Source organism: Podarcis cretensis (genome assembly GCF_951804945.1).
Source record: "Podarcis cretensis genome assembly, chromosome: 3".
Classification (NCBI taxonomy): Eukaryota; Metazoa; Chordata; class Lepidosauria; order Squamata; family Lacertidae; genus Podarcis; species Podarcis cretensis.
In genome coordinates this window covers 17,987,495-18,008,457 of record NC_137172.1, presented here as the reverse complement: position 1 = coordinate 18,008,457, position 20,963 = coordinate 17,987,495, and the positions used below count along the sequence as shown (strand labels likewise).

Here is a 20,963-nt window from a genome sequence, read left to right as displayed (position 1 = left end):
CCGGAGACACTTCCGGGTCACATGGCCAGCGTGACATCGCTGCTCTGGCGAGCCAGAGCCGCACATGGAAACGCCGTTTACCTTCCCGCTGGTAAGCGGTCCCTATTTATCTACTTGCACCCGGAGGTGCTTTCGAACTGCTAGGTTGGCAGGCGCTGGGACCGAGCAGCGGGAGCGCACCCCGCCGCAGGGATTCGAACCGCCGACCTTTCGATCGGCAAGTCCTAGGCGCTGAGGCTTTAACCCACAGTGCCACCTGCGTCCCAGAGTTCACTCTTAGAGGGACTCAATATGAATAAAGAGGTTTCTGGCCTCTTGCTTATGTTGTGGATTTACCTTCGCCAATGATCTGGCCTCTATTGAGATCCTTCTTCAGCTTCTTCTTGGTCCTCTTCCCTCTTCCCTTCCTTCCACTGGCACCACTCTCTGCCAAAACGCCTTTCCAGAGCTGATCAGCCGTCACTGAAACAGATATTGCACACAACTCATCCAAATTCTTAACAGCAGAAATTCAAGGGTGGGGTGGGGAAAACATGCTCAGGTGTCATTTAATCTAAGGTATGCCAAGCCGACTGTGCCTTGAGAAAGTGTTGAAGTGTCACCGAGAGACCGTTTGCCGGGATCAAAAATGAGGTCACGGGCATCTTGGGTCTGTAGCCTGACCTATTAATGCTCTGGATGGATAAAGCTCACATCTTCTTCACAACAATCTTGAATCATCATCATCATGGCTTGCTGAATATGAATGCCTACCAAATCATGAGTGTGTGTCTGGAAACACGGCTATGAAGATGGGCTGCAGTTGAGCAGATGAGTGGCTACCAACTTCAATACCCACACTTGGGAACATAGGAACCTGCCTCATACGGAGACCATTGGTCCATATAGTTCAATGCTGTCTAACCTGACCGGAAGTGTCTCTCCAGGATTTCAGAAGCAGGGCATTCACAGCCCCACCTGGAGATGCTGAGGAGCTTCTGAATGCAGAGCAGATGTTCTGCTGAATTCCCCCCCCCCAACTGGCTTTGCCCTCTGTCCCCCCTCCTCAAGGTTAAGATTATTAAGATTACTACAATGAGAGGGCAGGTCCAGAAAGCTCAGGCCAGGCCCAGACAGGTCTTTCTCCATGTGATTGCAGAGACGTATATAGACCGAGAATGACTGCAGTGAGGGTAAAGGTAAAGGGACCCCTGACCATTAGGTCCAGTCGTGACCGACTCTGGGGTTGCGGCACTCATCTCGCTTTATTGGCAGAGGAAGCTGGCATACAGCTTCCGGGTCATGTGGCCAGCATGATTAAGCCACTTCTGGTGAAGCAGAGTAGCACACAGAAACGCCGTTTACCTTCCCACCGGAGCAGTACCTATTTATCTACTTGCACTTTGAGGTGCTTTCGAATGGCTAGGTTGTCAGGAGCAGGGACCGAGCGACGGGCGCTCACCCCGTTGTGGGGATTTGAACCGCTGACCTTCTGATCAGCAAGTCCTAGGCTCTGCGGTTTAACCCACAGTGCCACAATGAGGGTAGCCTGTGTCAAAAATTACTTGCAAATTGGTTCACAGATTTCCTCCATCTATTCTTTGCTCAGCTTCCTTTTCAGTAACAGTTTCTTCTCAGACCCCAACCCAGAGAGGGACTCTTATTTTCTTCTCACCTCCCCTGGCATCCTGTATCTAACTTATTTTCCTCTCCTCCCATCAGCCACATGAACCATCACTTCTTAAAAGGGAGCAGCCTTGCTCCCTCCCCAACCCTGCTGCCTCTCCATCTTCCACAGTCAAGGCAGAAAGGAATGGAAACAGAAAGGAATCAATGCACAGCTTGTGGTGACAATGCCGCTAAGTGCTCCTTCCAGTCTCCTGCAACACCTCATACCGTGACAGTGCCCAGCCGGCGTCAAAGGACATTGATCACTTCGTGTGATTTCCCCCAAATTCCCAGCTCTTGAGCTCTTAACTAGCCACAGGGACACAGAAGAGGGCCTTCAAATGTTTGCCATGGAAAGCAAAGCATGCAAGAGGCATTCGGCTCCTTACAGTTAAATATCACAAAGCAAAAGGGCACAGATTGTGACAAGAGACTGATAACACGTTGTGATGGCTGGATAGCACCTCCCAAGATCTGAGGCAGCATGCCTCTGAATGACAGCCGCTGGGGCATTATAGGGGGAGAGAGCTGTGGCACTCAAGTCCTGCCTGAGGGCTTCCCATAGGCATCTGGTTGGCCACTCCGAAAACAGGATGCTGCTTCCAGATAAGGCTTTGGTCAGATCCAGGAAGGCTTATCCAATCGATCCAAAGCATGGCCTTGGTTAGGCTGGCCTCAACCAGAGCCAGGGCTTTTTTGGACGTGGCCCCGATCTGGTGGAACGCTCCGTCACAAGAGACTAGGGCCCTGCGGGACTTGATATCTTTCCGCAGGGCCTGCAAGACAGAGCTGTTCCACCAGGCCTTTGGCCAAGGCACAGTCTGACTGCCTCCTTTGGTAATTCTCATAGAATTCTAGCCCAATGGTTGCCATTAATTTGACTCTGAATTATTATTATTATTATTATTATTATTATTATTATTATTATTCTCTGCCAGCTCAGCTGGGACTCTCTGTTATTTTGCTCCTTCTCTCCAAGTTCAATCACATGCAAAGGTGCCTCCATGCACTTCTCTTCCTCTTCCCTTCACACTTGTGTATTGGGTGTAATAAATGTTACCTTAAACCAGGTGTGGAGAAACTTTGCCCCACTACAGGTTGCCGAAGTACAACCCCCTATCACCCCTGGCTATTGGCTATGCTTGCTGGGGATGATGGGAGCTGTAGTTCCAGTGGTGTAGCGTGGGCTGCCGGTTTCCAAAGCGGGGAAAGTGTTCTGCCCCCTTAGTGGACTGGGCAGCTGGAGTGGAGGCGTGGGCCAGAGGCTGGGGTGTGCAGATCCGGCAAGGCACATGGCTGCTGGCGCTGCTGGTGACAGTGGCTGCATGCCTTTCTCATCCTTCTGACTTGGGCAGCCCAGGGGACAGGGGGCATGAGCATTGCGCCCCTCCAGAATTTTGCTCCTGGGGACACTGCTGCTCTGCCCCCACCCCCAACGCTACACCTCTGTGCAGTTCAGCAACATCTGGAGGGTCAATGGTTCTCAACCCTTGTCTTGAAGTGCGAACCACGCTGAATACAAATAATAAGCAAATAAATAAAGAGTTGGGATCAACTTACTGCATTTATATATATTAATGACTATGTTCTCTCACCACTGTTGGAGGAAGCATTCTCTGAATACCAGTTGCTGGGAATAAAAAAATAGGTGTTGTGGCACAGGTCCTGCTTCTGGACTTCCCATAAGCCTCTGGGTTGGCCACTGTGAGAACAGGATGCTGGACTAGCTGGGCTTTTGGCCTGATCCAACAGTACTTTTCCTGATGGTATCAAAAGCTGAGGAAAGGTCAAAGAAAACCACTTCTCCATCCGTTTCCTAAGGGCTTTAACAAGCGCAACTGAGGCAGCTTTGGTACCCTATCCTGGCATGAAGCCCACTTCAACACCTTGCCTAAAAGTGGGATATTGGTGACTGGGTGATAGTTGCTCAGCCCTTGTGGGCCCACACAAGTCTTCTTAAGGGCTTATAGCACCACCACATTCTCTTTTTAAATTTTTTTATACATTTTTATTGGTTTTTTTAACATATCATTTCCAACAATCATATAACATAACTTTGTATCTTATACAATATTTTAGACTTCCGTCAACACCTCTGATGATTTTTTGTTCTTTATCACTTATTCTGCATTTCTTAATTTCTCTATTACTCTTAATTATCATTAACTAATAATTCTCCTCATAGTCTTTCTTGCAATATTTCAAATAGTCCTCCTTACAGAACTTCTTGCAGTCCTATTAGCATAAGCTGTTCATTACAGTTACTTTTCAAATCGTTCATATATTTACTCCAGTCTTCTAAGAATCTCTGGTCCCGCAAGTTTCGAATTCTTCCTGTTAATTTATCAAATTCTGCATAGTTCATCAATTTCATCTGCCATTCTTCTTTCGTCAGTAATTCTTCTTGCTTCCATTTTTGTGCCAATAATATTCTTGCTGCTAGCACCTCCACATTCTCAGACTGCCACAAATCAAACTGATCCACAATAACCTGACCAGATGGTGCTTTGGATGCTTCCTCAAGACTCTGGCATCCAATTCTGTGTGAATCTGAGCAATTTCATTTCTGGCCACACGTTAGGCCGCTGATGCACTAAGACAGTCTCATGGTTTACGTGGAGGACATGATGTCCCGAGTGAGCACATCAGGACATGTGCAGCCTAAGTATGTGTTCAACTCCCTCCTACTGAAATCATTTTGGTACCCAGTTAGGTAGGCTCAGTTTCAAGGGCTTCAATGGGCAGGTTAAATGGATACAGGATGGTGGCCTGAGAGGGGAGAAAAGCTATGCAAATGTTGTTTCTGGTTATAAGCCGCAGGACCTGTTGTTTACAAGACTTACATTTATTGAAGAAGCTGCTGCGCCTGCATGGCTGCACTGTCACGTCGCGGGGGCCAGAAATGTAGCAATGCGTCTGGAAAGCACATGCCAAGGTAGCATAATGACAATTGACTCCAGACCCTGGAATCAAGGTGCAGCCTGGGGAGAGAAGCAAAGAGAGGTTAGCCTAACCAACAGGGCTGTCACCCAGTTAAAGAAATGTTAGCTGACAAATTAAATTAACGTAAATAAGATAATACTTCTGAAGAAGAAAAGGAAGCACATTATGCTTGGTTTTTTGGACAAGTGCATGCACACGCCTTCTTAGGAAAGGGGGAATGTCTCTTCTAAGACAATCCTGCCGCTTGCCGTTTTTGCATTAAAAATGATGAATGGTTTTTGAAACCCCGACTGCCTAATTCATTGGGGACACTATTTTTAGATTTATTAACAGAAATCTTAATAGGCTTTAGATCTATTAATCTAACTGATTGATTTATGCTGCATCCCGAGTGCCAATCATCCCCATAAGATAGTGGCTTTCAACCAGGGTGCCTTGAATGATGGTCAGGGGTGCCTTGAGCAACACTGGCCTCTGTCCCTCTTTCCTTCCATCCCTCCTGCGATGCCCTCTCACACCTCTGCCTCCCAAAGGGTTGCACAACTGTTTATTGCAGCAGCCCTGGCTATTAGCTCCACAGGTGAATTGTGCCTCTGGGACTCTTGGAGCTGGCCGGAGGTTGCGGGCAGGCAGCTCAGAGACTAGGGGTGGCAGCAGTGGCTGCCTGGAGGAATCCCAAGCAGTAGGGAGAGGAGGCTGAGAGAACACTCCACAAGGGAGGGTGTTTGAAAAAGGGTGAGGGGCTGCCAGCTCTGCAGGCAAGGGGTGACATAGCTGGGCTCCTGAGCCCCACAGGGGTCCCACAGAAAAAATGTACAGTGGTGCCTCGCAAGACGAAATTAATTCGTTCCGCAAGTTTTTACTTCTTGCGAGTTTTTCGTCTTGCAAAGCACGGTTTCCCATAGGAATGCATTGAAAATCAATCAATGCGTTCCTATGGAAACCGCCTTCAGACCAGGTCCGGGGACAGTCTGTCCCCCGACCTCTTCTGAAGGCTGGGGGGGGGGGACAAGGGCTTTTCTTCCCACCGCCAGCCTTCAGAACTCTATTCTTAGAACAATTTGAGGGTGGCAACACAAGAAAGGGCCTTCTCAGTGGTGGCTCCCCACTTGTTGAGTGCTCTCCCTAAGGCGTTACACCTGGTGCCATCACAATCCATGTTTAGGTGACAGGCAGAAAAACCCCCACATTCTTATTCACTGATGTCATTGCTCCATAATTTTTTGACTTAGTGGAATAGGGTTGAGCTGGATCTGCTCTTTTATATATATATCTCATTGGTGAGCATTTTAGATTGTTTTTACTCTTGGCTTTCATGCTTTTATTTACTGTTTGTTTCTGTAAGTCACTTTGAGTTTCACCTTTCTGAAAAGAGCAACTAATAAATGAAAATAGCAACACTAATCAAAACACTTCACAGAACAAGTTCAAATGTCAAGATCCATGTTAACAAAACCCTTCAATAAGTTACAAGAATCACAGAATCGTAGAGTTGTAAGGGACCCTCAGGGTCATGTGGTCCAACTTCCTGCAATACAGAAATGCTGATATTTAAAAATAGACTTGCATTAAAGTTAGTTAGCTACAACACCAGGACAAGGCATGACTGGGTTTTGGGGGGGGGGGGGAATGAGGGTAAGATTCACAGCAAGTTTCAAAGACCCATTTTTGGATTAAATTTCAAAGAAGAGGACTGCTCTTTGTGCAGGAAGACTGAATGGATTGGCAAAGCTGGCATTGAAGAAAGTGATATTCTCACTGGAAGAATCCTGGAATCCCAATGAGCTTTGGGATTCTCTGAAACACAACTGGGAACTACTGGTTTATAGTGAGTCGCCCAACATGCAGAACTAATATGGGAGCAACAGAAATAGTTATGGCTGATGAATAACCACACAGGAAGGTGGAGGAACTCCCGCAGCAGCTGCCTGTCTATAAATTGCTCCCTTTCACCAGGACTGTGAACAGGAAACACCTGGGCTGAAACAGCTGCAATGTTCTGGGAAAGTTAATGTACAAAGAAACCTGATTAAGCTGCAAGATTGCAGCTCTAGAAACATCCAGTCCTATTAATTTTAATCCTCTAGCGGGCAACAAACTCCTTCACCTCAAGTTTTCTGTATCTTTTATCTGAACAGAATCCCAAAAGGCAAAATGCTAAATCGCATTACAGAATTACACTGAACAAGAAGCCCCAAGGGAATGTACAATCCGGTTAATCACAACCCTGCATAGTGCATGTTTCACCTCCTTTCAGGGACACAATTGCTCAAATGCCTTTTACTTCAAAATATGGCAATGCCTCAAATTAATGGGCGCCCTTTATTTCAGAGAATCCTAGCTCAGGGGTGCCTCAGGCTCTCAGTAACAGATCTCCCCAAGTGGCATATGGACAACCCATGGGACTCATAGGGCCCTCGTATCTATGGGACCGCCTCTCCTGGTATGCCCTGCAGAGGACCTTAAGGTCCATGAATAACCATAGTTTAGAGCTCCCGAGCCCTAAGGAAGTCAGACTATCCTCCACCAGCGCCAGGGCCAGGGCCTTTCCAGTGATGGCTCCAATCTGGTGGAATGCTCTGTCGCATGAGACTAGGGCCTTTCAGGATTTAACCTTCTTCCATTGGGCATGTAAGAGAGAACTATTCCGCCTGGCCTTTAATTTGAATTCAGCCTGATCTTTTCTTTCCCTTCTCTTCCTTCCCCCTCCCCTTTTATGAAGATCACCTGCTCTGAGACCCCACAGCAAATTCTCCCCTGGCCTCCTCGCTGGCTCATTTCAGCCAGCTAGCGCTGGGGATTATCTAACTGATTTTTGATTTTTACTGTTTTCACGAATTCATGTTTTTATACTGCATTTTATGCTGCTTTTATAATTAAGTGTTTTAAAGTGTTTAAAATTTGTTGTTAGCTGCCCTGAGCCTGGTTTTTGAACCAGGAAGAGTGGGGTATAAATAAAAATTTATTATTATTATTATTTATTATTATAAAGGACTCTGTCCCAGCCAATTGGCACTGGAAATAGCTGATCTATACATTCTTCAGCTGTCCCCTGTGCTTACTGACCAGTCCAGAGGTTCCCAAACTGTAAGCTTCATTCTGGTGATCTGTGGATTTGTGGTCGAAGTCAGGAGATGGCATACCCATCACATTAAACATTCAGATTGGTTTTTAATTGTATCTTTATTGCATCATATCTTATGTCATAGAATTATAGAACTGTATGAGTTGGAATGGACCCCAAGGGTCATCTAGTCCAACCTCCTGCAATGCTAAAGGATCCATGACAGATGGCCATCCAGCCTCTGCTTAAAACCTCCAAGGAAGGAGAGTCTATCACGTCCTGAGGGAGACTGTTCCACTGTCAAACAGTTTTTACTGCCAGAAAGTACTTCCTGGTGTTTAGTCAGAACCTCCTTTCTTGTAAGCCATTGATCTGACTCCTACCCTCCGGAGCAGGAGAAGAAGAAGAAGAAGATTTGATATCCCGCCTTTCACTCCCTTTAAGGAGTCTCAAAGCGGCTATCAATCTCCTTTTCCTTCCTCCCCCACAACAAACACTCTGTGAGGTGAGTGGGGCTGAGAGACTTCAAAGAAGTGTGACAATCCCAAGGTCACCCAGCAGCTGCATGTGGAGGAGCAGAGACGCGAACCCGGTTCCCCAGATTACAAGACTGCCGCTCTTAACCACTACACCACACTGGTGTAGCAGGAGGAAACAAGCTTGCTCCATCTTCCATGTGACAGCCCTTGAGACATTTGAAGATGGCTATCATATTTCCTCTCAGTCTCCTCTTTTCCAGGCTAAACATACCCAACTCCCTCAACCATTCCTCATAAGGCTTGGTTTCCAGACCCTTGTATTACAGCTTGAATTCCACAGAATATATACGAAAGAAGCAATAAAAATACAGTTGCTGCAACAGGCAGAAAAACAATTAAGGGGTCTGCCAAGATCCTCAGCAGTTTTCAAGTGGTCTGTGGAAAATAAGTCTGGGAACCACTAAGTGAGATGACAGGGAAGAAGAGCTGTGGTGGCACATCTCAATGTGGTGGAAGCTTCCACACACTGAGGTGGAGCAGGAAGGAGTAGGGGAGGAAGGCTGTGCATTGGAGTGAATTCAGGGTAATGCAGTGCTGGAGTGGAGATTAGTCCCAGGTCCTTCCCACTGCCAGGTCTGCTCTCCACCTGAGGCCTTTAATGTTGCATGCAGCGCTTTAGGGCTCCACGGTTGGCCACTCCTACCCTAAGTAAAGAAAAGGTCCAAGCCTCTCCAACTGTAATTTCTTCTAACTCTTAAGAAGGGTATGTGAAGGAGCAGGGTCACTGTTGCAAACCGCATCAATATTTTAAGGGAGTGGGCAGTGTAGTAATATTTTTATATATAAATATAAGCCTACAATTTTAAGCAAATGTTGCTCATAAAAGCAACGGAGGTTCTCCTACTGAAGGAATAGGCAAGCAGGTGCCTTAGGGCAAACCCATATGCCAGCATCACCTTCAGACTTAAGAATCGTCCTTCACTTCTACCATTTACTCAAGTGGCTTTCTAGCACAGATTTCATTGGCTACTTTAAGTGCTTCTGAGCTCCTCTCCCACTTTTGCAGCAGCTGTTGAATGGCAAAAATGCAGTATTAAATATACTTGCAACAAGTTTTTCTTTAATTAATCAATGACTATGTGGAAAGGGTTCTAAATCCTACATTATTTATGTCTCCTGTGAACAGATGCATTCAAATAGTTTTTATTCCAGTTCATGTTACAGTGGCAGCTAGGCAATATCAGATCGCACACTAGGTCTGATTCAAATGCAACAAGGTTCTTTTTTCTGTCACTTGTTCGCAACTGTTCAGTCTTCATAATGTAAACTCAGAAGTAAAACCTACTGAGTTCAGCAGAGATTACTCTGAGTGGGGTTAGGATTGCAACCTTAAAAAAAGAGAGACACGGCACTGTTTGAAACCCAGTTTCAAAGTTCATTTCTTGAAAAGCGGCAATTTTATAGATCTGGAAGCAGGCAGGTTGGGGTGTATCATTCTCCAAAAATAGCTAGAATGGGTGTGGCGACATTTAAAGCAGAGATAACATAGCTTGTGAATGTTGGTAGTGTGCATTAACAGAACTGGAGAAAGACTCTCAAATGATTTAACGGTGTAAACGTCTACCCAGAAGGCAGTCACTTAAGAGCCGTTTACTTCCAAGTCAGCATATATAAGATTGCTGGGGCTATTGGGAGTTTCAGCTCAACAGCAGCTGTCGGTCACAGCTTTAAGTTCACAGCTGGGGGAGATCTGAACAGGAGACAGGAAGGGAACACATGCTTTGATGCAAAACATTACAGTTTAAACGTCCCTGGCATCTCCAAGGAAGGCTGGAAAAGACCTAGGTTTAAAACTATGAAAATCCACTGCCAGCCAGCATAGCCAATTGGTTACCTATGTGATGACCTCCAGGGGTTGTTTGGCTGCAAGTCAGTGTGGTTGTTGCTCGGGAATGGTGGAAGTTATAAGTCAAACACCTGGAGGGCCCCACATCTACTGAACTAGATGGACCATTGGTATAATGTGTCAGCCTCCTGTAGAGAAAAACTACGTACGTTTACGGGTGGGCGGGGGGGCTATGTTCAACAGAGCAGAGTGTTAGAAACTCAGATACAGTGGTACCTCAGGTTAAGTACTTAATTTGTTCCGGAGGTCCGTTCTTAACCTGAAACTGTTCTTAACCTGAAGCACCACTTTAGCTAATGGGGCCTCCTGCTGCCGCCGTGCCGCCGGAGCACGATTTCTGTTCTCATCCTGGAGCAAAGTTCTTAACCCGAGGTAAAATTCTGGGTTAGCGGAGTCTGTAACCTGAAGCATATGTAACCTGAAGCTCATGTAACCCGAGGTACCACTGTATATAATCTAGGCGCCAAATGGCTCCTTCATTTATGCCCTTCATTCCTGGTGTCCTCTGGTCCATGGGGTCACGAAGAGTCGGACACGACTAAGCAACACCACATCCCCCCACCCCAGCAGGGGCTGGAGGCGGTTTACAGATAAAAATAAGAACCGCTACTAAAACAGGGGGAGGGGGAACCCACCATTAAAAACAACTGATAAATATATTGTATATTCTCTCAACGGTCAGCCCCGTTGTACTCAATGGGGTTTTACTCCCAGGTACACGTGCGATCCTATCTGCACGGTCGCTTGCGAGTGAGGAACCCTCGTGGCGGGGCTCAGTCTGGGGTTTCGCTGCCTGGCAGCTGCGCTACACCGAGGACCAGAAAGCCCAAGGCGGCGGCGATGGGAGGCGGCAGGATCTGGGCAGAGTCGGGCGAGGGGAACGTACGAGGGACACAAGCCGCCGCCTCGAAGGGCGAGAGCAGCCGGAGGCCAATAGCATGCCGACCCCGCCGAAGAAGCAAGAATAAGTAAAAAGGGGGCTTCACCTCTCCACGCGGCTCGGAGGGCTCCGGCGCTGCAGGCTCTTTGAGCTACCACAGCTATGGCGGCCGCCATCTTGGCGGAGATCCTCCTCGGCCACCGTACTTGGTGCCCGCGCGTTTGCCCGAAATCTTAAAATCTCCAGGACGCGGCGCCCATCACAGGCTCCGTTTCGCGGCGCTCAGCACGGCGGTCAGGGAAGTATGAGGGAGGGGGCGAACCTCGACTCGCCTGCCTATATTTTCAGAGTGCGCTGCAGGCAGTACTGAAGACAGCCCCTCCTTCCCGGTGGAGGGGGCCTTCCCGTTAGGACCTGAAGACTCCTCTCCGCGCGTTAGGTAAAGACAGCCCAAAGGGGGTCAACAAGCCGCTTGTGGTTTTCAATACACTTCCGGGGGTGGTTCGGAAAGCCGCTCCTGGAATCTCCCATGTGCGGGGCTGCGAGGGGCAGCTGCCCGCGCAAGGTAACGTGGAAAATGCCAAAGAGGTAGATGGAGCAGTGTCGTTAAGAGGCTCTTTTTCAATTGAAGTGTTTTGAAAGCAGGATCAAAAGGGGTGCAAGGGAGCCTGGACTGTTTATCTGGCTTTTTATTTAATTAAAACATTCATAAACCCCATACTTATTTTTAAAACTCTTTGTGTTTTGAACAAAAAAACAGTGAACAGCATAATTAAAACAAAAATACAACATAAACCCAGTAACACAGCTCATAAAATCATATAAAAACAAATCAAGGACTGCAAAAAACTATCCTGTGTGTCAGTTACAACCTGTCTTCCGCAGCTCACCTGGAGTTCTGCTCCTCCTACTCCCTGCTAACTGACTCCAAGGATTCCCCCCAGCCTGTCATTCAAAGTTGAAACCTTAAACCAGGGGTAGGCAACCTAAGGCCTGGGGGCCAGGTCCGGAGCAATCACCTTCTCAATCCGGCCCGCGGACGGTCCGGGAATCAGCATGTTTTTACATGAGTAGAATGTGTCCTTTTATTTAAAATGCCTCTCTGGGTTATTTATGGGGCATAGGAATTCATTCTTTTTTTAAAAAAAATACCTGTATAGTCCGGCCCACCACATGGTCTGAGGGACGGTGGACAGCTGAAAAAGGTTGTGACCCCTGCCCTAAATCCTGGCCTTTGCCTCTGCCCACTAGCACCCAGCAAGGAAGGGCCCCAATCACCCATACTGTACCTTTGTTCCCTGCTAATGGCCGATCCAGTGGGTTTCCGTGTTTGGCAAAGTTTAATCAAACCTTGATCAATTCCAACTTTTACTAAATCCAGGCATTACAGTGGTACCTCAGGTTAAGTACTTAATTCGTTCCGGAGGTCTGTTCTTAACCTGAAACTGTTCTTAACCTGAAGCACCACTTTAGTTAATGGGGCTTCCCGCTGCTGCCACGCCGCAGGAGCACTATTTCTGTTCTCACCTTGAAGCAGATTTCTTAACCCAAGGTACTATTTCTGGGTTAGCGGAGTCTGTAACCTGAAGCGTATGTAACCTGAAGCGTATGTAACCCAAGGTACCACTGTATGAGGATCTGGCACCCCCACAAACCCATAACAATACATTTTGTTGGAAAACATATGGATAATGTGAGGTCATCTTCCACACTCTGGATCTTTTGCATCAATCTGTGGTAATAAACTCAGTGCTTGTGCTAAAAATATGTTTAATGCTTGCAGTGCTAGGTGATATATATATCATAGAATCATAGAGTTGGAAGAGACCACAAGGGCCATGGAGTCCAACCCCCTGCCAAGCAGGAAACACCATCAGAGCACTCCTGACATATGGTTGTCAAGCCTCTGCTTAAAGACCTCCAAAGAAGGAGACTCCACCACACTCCTTGGCAGCAAATTCCACTGTCGAACAGCTCTTACTGTCAGGAAGTTCTTCCTAATGTTTAGGTGGAATCTTCTTTCTTGTAGTTTGGAACCATTGCTCCGTGTCCGCTTCTCTGGAGCAGCAGAAAACAACCTTTCTCCCTCCTCTATGTGACATCCTTTTATATATTTGAACATGGCTATCATATCACCCCTTAACCTCCTCTTCTCCAGGCTAAACATACCCAGCTCCCTTAGCCGTTCCTCATAAGGCATCGTTTCCAGGCCTTTGACCATTTTGGTTGCCCTCCTCTGGACACGTTCCAGCTTGTCAGTGTCCTTCTTGAACTGTGGTGCCCAGAACTGGACACAGTACTCCAGGTGAGGTCTGACCAGAGCAGAATACAGTGGCACTATTACTTCCCTTGATCTAGATGCTATACTCCTATTGATGCAGCCCAGAATTGCATTGGCTTTTTTAGCTGCCGCGTCACACTGTTGGCTCATGTCAAGTTTGTATATATATAGCTAGTCCATCACAAATTATAACAGATAATTTCCTTCCACTCCTCCCCAACCCCCTGGTTATTTAGTTTTTATAACTAGTCTTAGATTATGTGTATCTACCGGTAATTAAGTTTCTGCTCTAATGGACACAACTGGCAAAAGCTGTGGGGAGAACAAAGTCCAGTAACTGGACAACGAAAAGTGCCGGTTGCAAACTGGTTGTTTCACACAATCCCTTCCCCAGCCTGAATGGATGTCTGCTTAACTTCTTTATCTTGTTATGGCAGATGCTTGAGGTGACTGGCTGGCAGAGCAATCTTTTCTATATCAAGATGAATAGCTGTGTAATGCTTTGCTGTCTTCAGGTAGGGAAGTCAGCTTCAAAACTGTTGAACTTTTTTGGGGGAACACATACTTCCTGGTTCTGTTGGCAAAAACCCAGACATTTGGCTGATTTTTTGAATCACCCTTCCCCAATAGTTTCGCCATTTGATTCCTGTACATGTCCAGGACATATGGCAAACTTGCTTACGGTTGCATTTTAAAGAGAGTCAGTGTAGCACCAGTGGCTGGCAGAGCAATCCAAAAACCAGAAGAAGCCAGAATCATTTACACCACTGTAATTTACCCCATTTGCAGACAGCAGTGCCCTTAAGAACACAAAGACAGCCATTAAGAACAACTGAGCAGGCAGATATTGTCCTTCCCCCAGCTGAGAAGTGGACAGAAACAGAAGAACTGAAAGAGGGAGGTTGCCAGTATAATAGGGGGTTTGATGTCAGCACATTAAAAGAGGTGTCCTTTTAAAACAGAGGTTTTGGAGCAAGGGTTTCTGGGAATAAGACAACAGGGGCAGGACTCCATGTGGCTGGAGGAGGCTGCACGCAGAGACCTGGGAGTCTGGCTGGCTGATTGATTGATGCTTGGGACCCAAGCTTGCTGAACCTATAAGAGAAGTGAAGAAGTAGAAGAGTTTGGATTTGCTATCCCGCTTTATCACTATCCAAAGGAGTCTCAAAGCGGCTAACATTCTCCTTTCCCTTCTGTTATGTAGTGAAGTTTCACCCTGGGCCAGCAGGGGGATACTGTATATAGTTTTCACTCAGGTCTGTAGATAGTTTTCACTCAGGTCCACGTCAGTTATTTTAGGCGGGAAACGCTGGGCTGTTGTTGCTACAATGTTGACAGCCGGCTGCCTATAAAAGCAGGCCGGCTGAGCTGTTTGCAGTCAGTTCTATTCCAGCTTACAAAATAAAGAGCTACTTGGAGAAATCGCTGTGTCGTCTGCTATGTCAACCCACAACCTAACACTGGCGACGAAGGTGGGATCGATGGACATCAGAGCACAGCCAGATGCGGCCAGCCTCTGAACTGAGCTGAATCACTGAGCTGAATCACAGAGCGAAATCACTGAGCGAAATCACTGGACAGAACCAATTCAGAGCTGACTGTTCTGGCTAAGAGCACTGTGTTCCATCCATCGCCCTTCATGCCGGCATCGGAATCATGGCTTCACTTGTGCCTCTACCGCCGTTTGCGCCAGCCTCTGAATCATGGGACTCCTACCTCGCTCGGTTCGACTGCTACCTCCAAGCCAACGAGCTGACAGCAGTATCAAAGGATCGGAAGCGGGGCCTATTCCTCAGCCTCTGTGGGCATGAGGTGTTTGAGACGGCCCGAGCATTGGTTGCGCCTGAAGCAGTCCAGGCAACACCATGGGACACGATCCAAGAGAAGCTCCGCAACCACTACGCACCAAAGCCGTCCAAGATTGCTGCCCGCCATGCGTTCTACCACCGGAACCAGGCAGAGGGGGAGTCAATCAACAACTACACCACCGCCCTGCGACAGGCTGCAATGCACTGTGAGTTCCGAGACTTAGACGATGCCCTGATGGATCGAATCGTCTGCCGGGTCCGGGACATCCATCTGCAACGGCGTCTCCTCGCCAAGCCAGACCTCACACTACAGAAAGCCACTGAGGAGGCTGTGGCCTCAGAAGCTGCTGAACGCTCCGCCCAGGAGATCCGCAAGTCCAGCAGCCCGCGTCTTGCTAGGGAGCCAGTTCCGGTGCATCATGAAGAGGCCAGCAGTGATGAGGCATCCTCCAGTGAAGACGATGACGTGCACCAGACAAAGCGGGAGTGCAGGAAGTTCCAACAGAAGTCCAAGGGCCAACCGGAATGTGCCGGCTGCGGAGGCAACCATTCCCGTGCCAAGTGTCGATTCAGAGACGCCATCTGTAGGAAGCGTTCCAGAAGGGGCCACATCGTTAAGGTCTGCCGATCAGCTCCGTCTGACACCCCCCCTTCATCGACTCGCAAGTCCAAGTCTTCACTCCAGTCTGCCAAGGAAAGTTGTTTTGCTCTCACCAACTGCCGCTGCCCGTCTGGAACCACGATTGGCCAAACCGACTCGCCTACGCGACGCAAGCTGAACGTCACGGTGCTCATTGAAGGAGCTCCATGTGACATGGAGATCGACACCGGGTCTGCCCTGTCCATCGTGTCATGGAGCACCATCAAAAGACTGGTACCCAGAGTGTCCAAAAGGCAACTCGACTCTCACCGCGTACACCTGAGAGACTACCAGGGAAACGACATTCCCGTGGTAGGCGTTGGCCGGTTCCGGATTGCCTTCAAGGATTTTTCGGGCCTGCTCCGGTTGGTGGTGGTCGAAGGTCAGCGGCCAAGCCTCCTAGGGCTAGACTGGTTTGATGCCCTTGGCCTGGAAGTCACCGGCATCAACTGCATCTCTAACGCAGAGACTGAGGGTCTGGTCAAAGACTTTGCCGAGGTTTTCGACGGCACCTTGGGGCAATATACAGGTACGCCCATCTCCTTTAGCCTTGATCAACAAGTCGCCCCCATCAAGCTAAAGCCACGCCGGGTTCCCTTTGCTCTCAAGGCTAAGGTGGACGAACAACTGGACAAACTGATCGCCCAAGGGGTTTTGGAGCCGGTTGACCACGCCAAGTGGGAAACCCCCATCGTCAGGCCTGTCAAGCCAGATGGGTCAGTGAGAATCTGCGCCGACTACAAGTGCACGATCAACAAGGCACTTCAGCAGCACGCTTATCCGGTTCCCGTTGTCCAACACCTGCTGCATTCCCTGGGTGAGGGTAAGGTCTTCGCTAAGCTGGACCTTGCCCAAGCCTATCAACAACTGCCCGTCGATGATGCCACTGCTGAAGCCCAGACGATCGTCACCCACCGGGGGGCATTCCGTTGCCGCCGGTTGCAGTTCGGGGTGAGTGTGGCTCCTGGCATTTTCCAAAGCCTTATGGAGCGTCTCCTGCAAGGGCTTCCGGGCGTGGTACCATATTTCGATCACGTCTTGGTGTCTGCAGACTCACACCAGCAGCTGTTCGAGCACCTCCGTGCCGTGCTGACCAGGTTCCAAGAGGCTGGGCTCAAGGTAAAGAGGGAAAAGTGCCAGATCGCCGTTCCACAGGTAGAGTTCCTGGGCTATCTTATCGATGCCTCCGGCCTTCACCCGACCACATCCAAGATCCGCGCTATCCAGCAGGCCCCCACCCCAAAGAACAAGACGGAGTTGCAGGCGTTCCTGGGGCTGCTGAACTTTTATAACATGTTCCTGCCCCATAAAGCCACAGTGGCTGAGCCTCTTCACCGACTCCTTAGCACAAAGACGCCTTGGGCCTGGGGTCATCAGGAGACGGCGGCCTTCAACGCGGTCAAGGCTCTCCTTTCATCAGACAGTGTGCTGGTACAGTACAGTGAATCCAGTCCGCTGGTCCTTGCCTGCGACGCCTCACCTTTTGGCATCGGTGCTGTCCTTAGTCACCGTTTTCCAGACGGAAGAGAAGCACCGCTCGCCTACATTTCCAGGACGCTATCTCCGACGGAACGGAATTACAGCCAGCTCGACAAGGAGGCACTGGCTCTTGTGGCTGGAGTGAAGAGGTTCCATGAATACCTCTATGGCAGGACTTTTGACCTCATCACTGACCACAAGCCACTCCTGGGCCTCCTCGCCGGTGATCGTCCAACTCCACCGGTCCTCTCGCCACGCATGCTGCGATGGACTGTTTTCCTGGCTGCCTACCACTACCGGCTCATCCATCGCCCCGGGAAATCGATGGGCCATGCCGACGCCCTCAGCCGTTGCCCTCTTCCAGCATTTGTGGAAGACCCGGCTCCAGCTTCATCGCTCCTTCTGATTGAGGATCTTCCGGCAGCGCCTGTATCGGCTGCCACTGTGGCCTCCGCGTCTGCCCAGGATCGCACCATCAGCCGGGTGCTCAACTGGGTGTGGAGGGGGTGGCCACAAGGGCCTTTTGCATCGGAGTTCCAGCCCTTCGCAACCAGACAACATGAACTCTCAGCTCATTGCGGCTGTCTGCTGTGGGGAGACCGTGTCGTGATTCCCCAGGGACTCCGTCAGCGCGTCCTGGAGGCTCTGCACGTTGGCCACCCGGGAATTGTCAAAATGAAGGCGTTGGCTTGGTGTTACGTCTGGTGGCCTAATATGGATGATGCCATCACTGCCTGGGTGTCCGCCTGTCAAGCGTGCCAAGAGTCGAGGCCTGCACCACCGGCAGCTAAGGGACACACCTGGGAGATGCCAAAGACACCCTGGTCAAGGGTGCACATCGATCTGGCTGGCCCCTTTCACGGCCGGACCTTTATGGTAGTGGTGGACGCCTATTCCAAATGGCTGGAGGTCGCCCTGATGCCCTCCACCACTACCGAAGCCGTCATCCGGGTGCTGCGAGGCCTGTTTGCAACGCATGGGTGTCCTGATGTCCTTGTCTCTGACAACGGACCGCAGTTCACGTCAGGCACGTTTGAGCGGTATCTTTTGGGACTGGGCATCCGCCATGCCCTAACGGCACCCTTTCATCCATCCAGCAACGGGCAAGCGGAAAGAATGGTGCGCTCGGCAAAAGAGGCACTGGCGCGCCTGGACCGGGGAGACTGGCATGAGCGGGTCACCGAATACTTGTTTGTGCAACACATCACCCCTCATGCGGCCACAGGACGGAGTCCTGCTGAACTGCTTATGGGCCGCCGCCTCAGGTCACCGCTCGACCGGCTACACCTGGACTTTGCCGTGACTGAACCCCCAGGCTGTGCCAACGCGCCACGGTCATTTGTCCCAGGAAACCAGGTCTTTGCCCGGAACTGTGGGGGACATTCCTTGGGTGCCAGCCACAGTAGTGGGAGTCACTGGACCTCGCTCGTACCAGGTGGCACTCGAAGACGGACGTTTGTGGCGACGGCACATAGACCAGCTTAGGCGCAGGGTTGGGGACTTGGACACTACCGTGGTGCCCCCAACTGCGCTTGCGGCTCAAGGAGAGACACGTACAGATGGCGAGGCCCCACCTACACCTCCCTCGCAAACTGCCAGCGTGGAGCCGAACCAAGCTGCTTCAGAGGGTCTGCCAGACTTACCACAGACTCAGACCACTCCACTTGCGGAGGCTCCACCCACAGCAGCGGATCCAGGGGAGTTGGTTCCAACGCCACCTAGGGTCGCACCACAGCCTCAGCAAGAACTGTGTGGCCCTCTGGACTTGGCTACCAGTCCCTGGCGGTCTGGCAGAGTTTCCAAGCGCCCAACTTATTTAAAGGACTATGTTGTTGGACAGGTATCACTGTTGGTCTAAGTATGGGAAATGTAACCGATATGCTTTTGTGCCTAATTGAACCATTACGCGTAGTGCTGTATATAAGGAAACCATTACGATTGTAACTAACGCCTTATCTCGGTGGGGAGGGGTGTTATGTAGTGAAGTTTCACCCTGGGCCAGCAGGGGGATACTGTATATAGTTTTCACTCCGGTCTGTAGATAGTTTTCACTCAGGTCCACGTCAGTTATTTTAGGCGGGAAACGCTGGGCTGTTGTTGCTACAATGTTGACAGCCGGCTGCCTATAAAAGCAGGCCGGCTGAGCTGTTTGCAGTCAGTTCTATTCCAGCTTACAAAATAAAGAGCTACTTGGAGAAATCGCTGTGTCGTCTGCTATGTCAACCCACAACCTAACACCTTCCTTCCCCACAACAAACACTCTGGGAGGTGAGTGGGGCTGAGAGACTTCAGAGAAGTGTGACTAGCCCAAGGTCACCCAGCAGCTGCATGTGGAGGAGCAGAGACGTGAGCCCGGTTCACCAGATTACGAGTCTACCACTCTTAACCACCACAAAAAACAGGTGATAGATACTCTTGCGGTGCAATGTTCTGCTGCACTCCTTCCACTGAAACTCAGGTTTTAAATATGTGTAAAATAAGCCATATTGCATAAAGACACGGCAGTCTCTGCTATGCCTCATTCCCAAGGAACACAAGCCCTCCTGGTTAAGTGCCAAGACCTTTGGAATTTTGCTGCCAATAGGCAGAGGTTGGGGTGGCCTGTAACAGTATAATTTTGCCTAAAATACACCTTTTGCAAAGCAATTTCCCCTTATATGATGCATTTTGGTACATCTTATTTTCACTAAAATATTCCTTTGTACACACAATTTGCCACAGTATATGCATTTCACATTGCTTGGCAGGAGAACCACGTTGCAAAATTTGGAAAAGTGCAAATTTCGAAGGATACCTGTGTTATGTTTCACATACTGTTTTGAGAAATTTGAATTTGGTAACTTTACGTTTATATACGAATGAAGCTGAATTTCTCCCCTACGTTTCTTGCAGGAATACTGCCACCAGGAAAGAAAGCAAATGGTCGCCTAATTCAGTAATTGCAATCATGGTCGTTGTAGGAGGCCTCAAGAAACCAACCAGAACCTTTTCTTTTTCTTTCTGTTGTTTGAAAAATAAAATAAAAAGGCGAGGCTCACAAAGCAAGAAAGATAATCCTCACTTTGTCATCTGAATGGCGAAGAAAGCAAATCTTAATTTAGCTGCCTCGTGTGTTCTCTCCTGTGGAACCGCATTTCTCGTTGATGCAGCTGAGGCTTTGCCTGAAAGGGATTAAGGAAATCAGCCCTCGCTTTGCTCCCGGTATTTTACATAATGGCGTGAAGTTTAACCAGTAAAAGTATCAAGAGGCGGTAATGAGGCTCTAGCAAAAGTAATAATTTCCACGATTTGTGTGTGGTGTCGTAAATTAACTTCAGATTAAAGGAGAGAAAAGGAGAAGTTGAGTTCGGAGTGGCGTCTTGCATGCTTAAGAGAGATTTTGCAGAAAGCTAGAAAACTCATGCTGGCGAGGGGGATGTAATGTGCGATGGAGCAACTTAATGGAGCCCCGAGGTTTATTACCTGAGCTAGATCAGTAATGAAAGGACATGGACCAACCTATCCTATTAAGGAGCAGCAAACCGTGAGAGTACATAATGTTTGTATCTCAAGTACTTTGTGGGATTCCCCCCCCCCCCCAGCAGCTGGAGAAAATTCTAATACTAGCAAGCTCCCCTTCTTTAATAAGCCTTTGGAGAATGTAAAGTTAAGGACAGATGCAGAAAGTCCCGTTCTACAGAAGATACCAGCATTTGACAGCATTGCCTATTGAGACGGAACAAAAAGAACTCACAAAGGGAAAGCTGGAGAGGCCTTGATGTTGCCCACCAGCTCTCAGCACCTGATAACTGACTGAGTAGCATATAGTCCCCACTATAGTGAGATGTACAGGGACA

At 49.0% G+C, this 20,963-nt stretch overlaps 1 protein-coding gene and 1 long non-coding RNA gene across 2 annotated transcripts in view; one reads left to right on the top strand and one right to left on the bottom strand.

Moving 5' to 3' along the window:
* The window catches only part of MRPS5 (mitochondrial ribosomal protein S5), a 47,582-nt gene extending 36,422 nt beyond the window's left edge, over window positions 1-11,160 (bottom strand). Inside the window, exons 1-3 of the mRNA XM_079968898.1 lie at window positions 11,026-11,160; window positions 4,491-4,628; window positions 337-462 (exon numbers count right to left, since the gene is read on the bottom strand). Of these exons, the coding sequence (XP_079825024.1) occupies window positions 337-462; window positions 4,491-4,628; window positions 11,026-11,095 (334 nt within the window). The 5' untranslated portion in view covers window positions 11,096-11,160. The remainder of the gene's footprint in view (window positions 1-336; window positions 463-4,490; window positions 4,629-11,025) is intronic.
* Window positions 11,161-11,282: 122 nt separating this feature from the next.
* On the top strand, window positions 11,283-20,453 carry LOC307212093. Its single transcript, XR_013836817.1, has 3 exons — window positions 11,283-11,507; window positions 13,638-13,715; window positions 20,020-20,453. It is a non-coding gene; the product is annotated as an uncharacterized lncRNA (long non-coding RNA).
* Window positions 20,454-20,963: the final 510 nt, after the last annotated feature.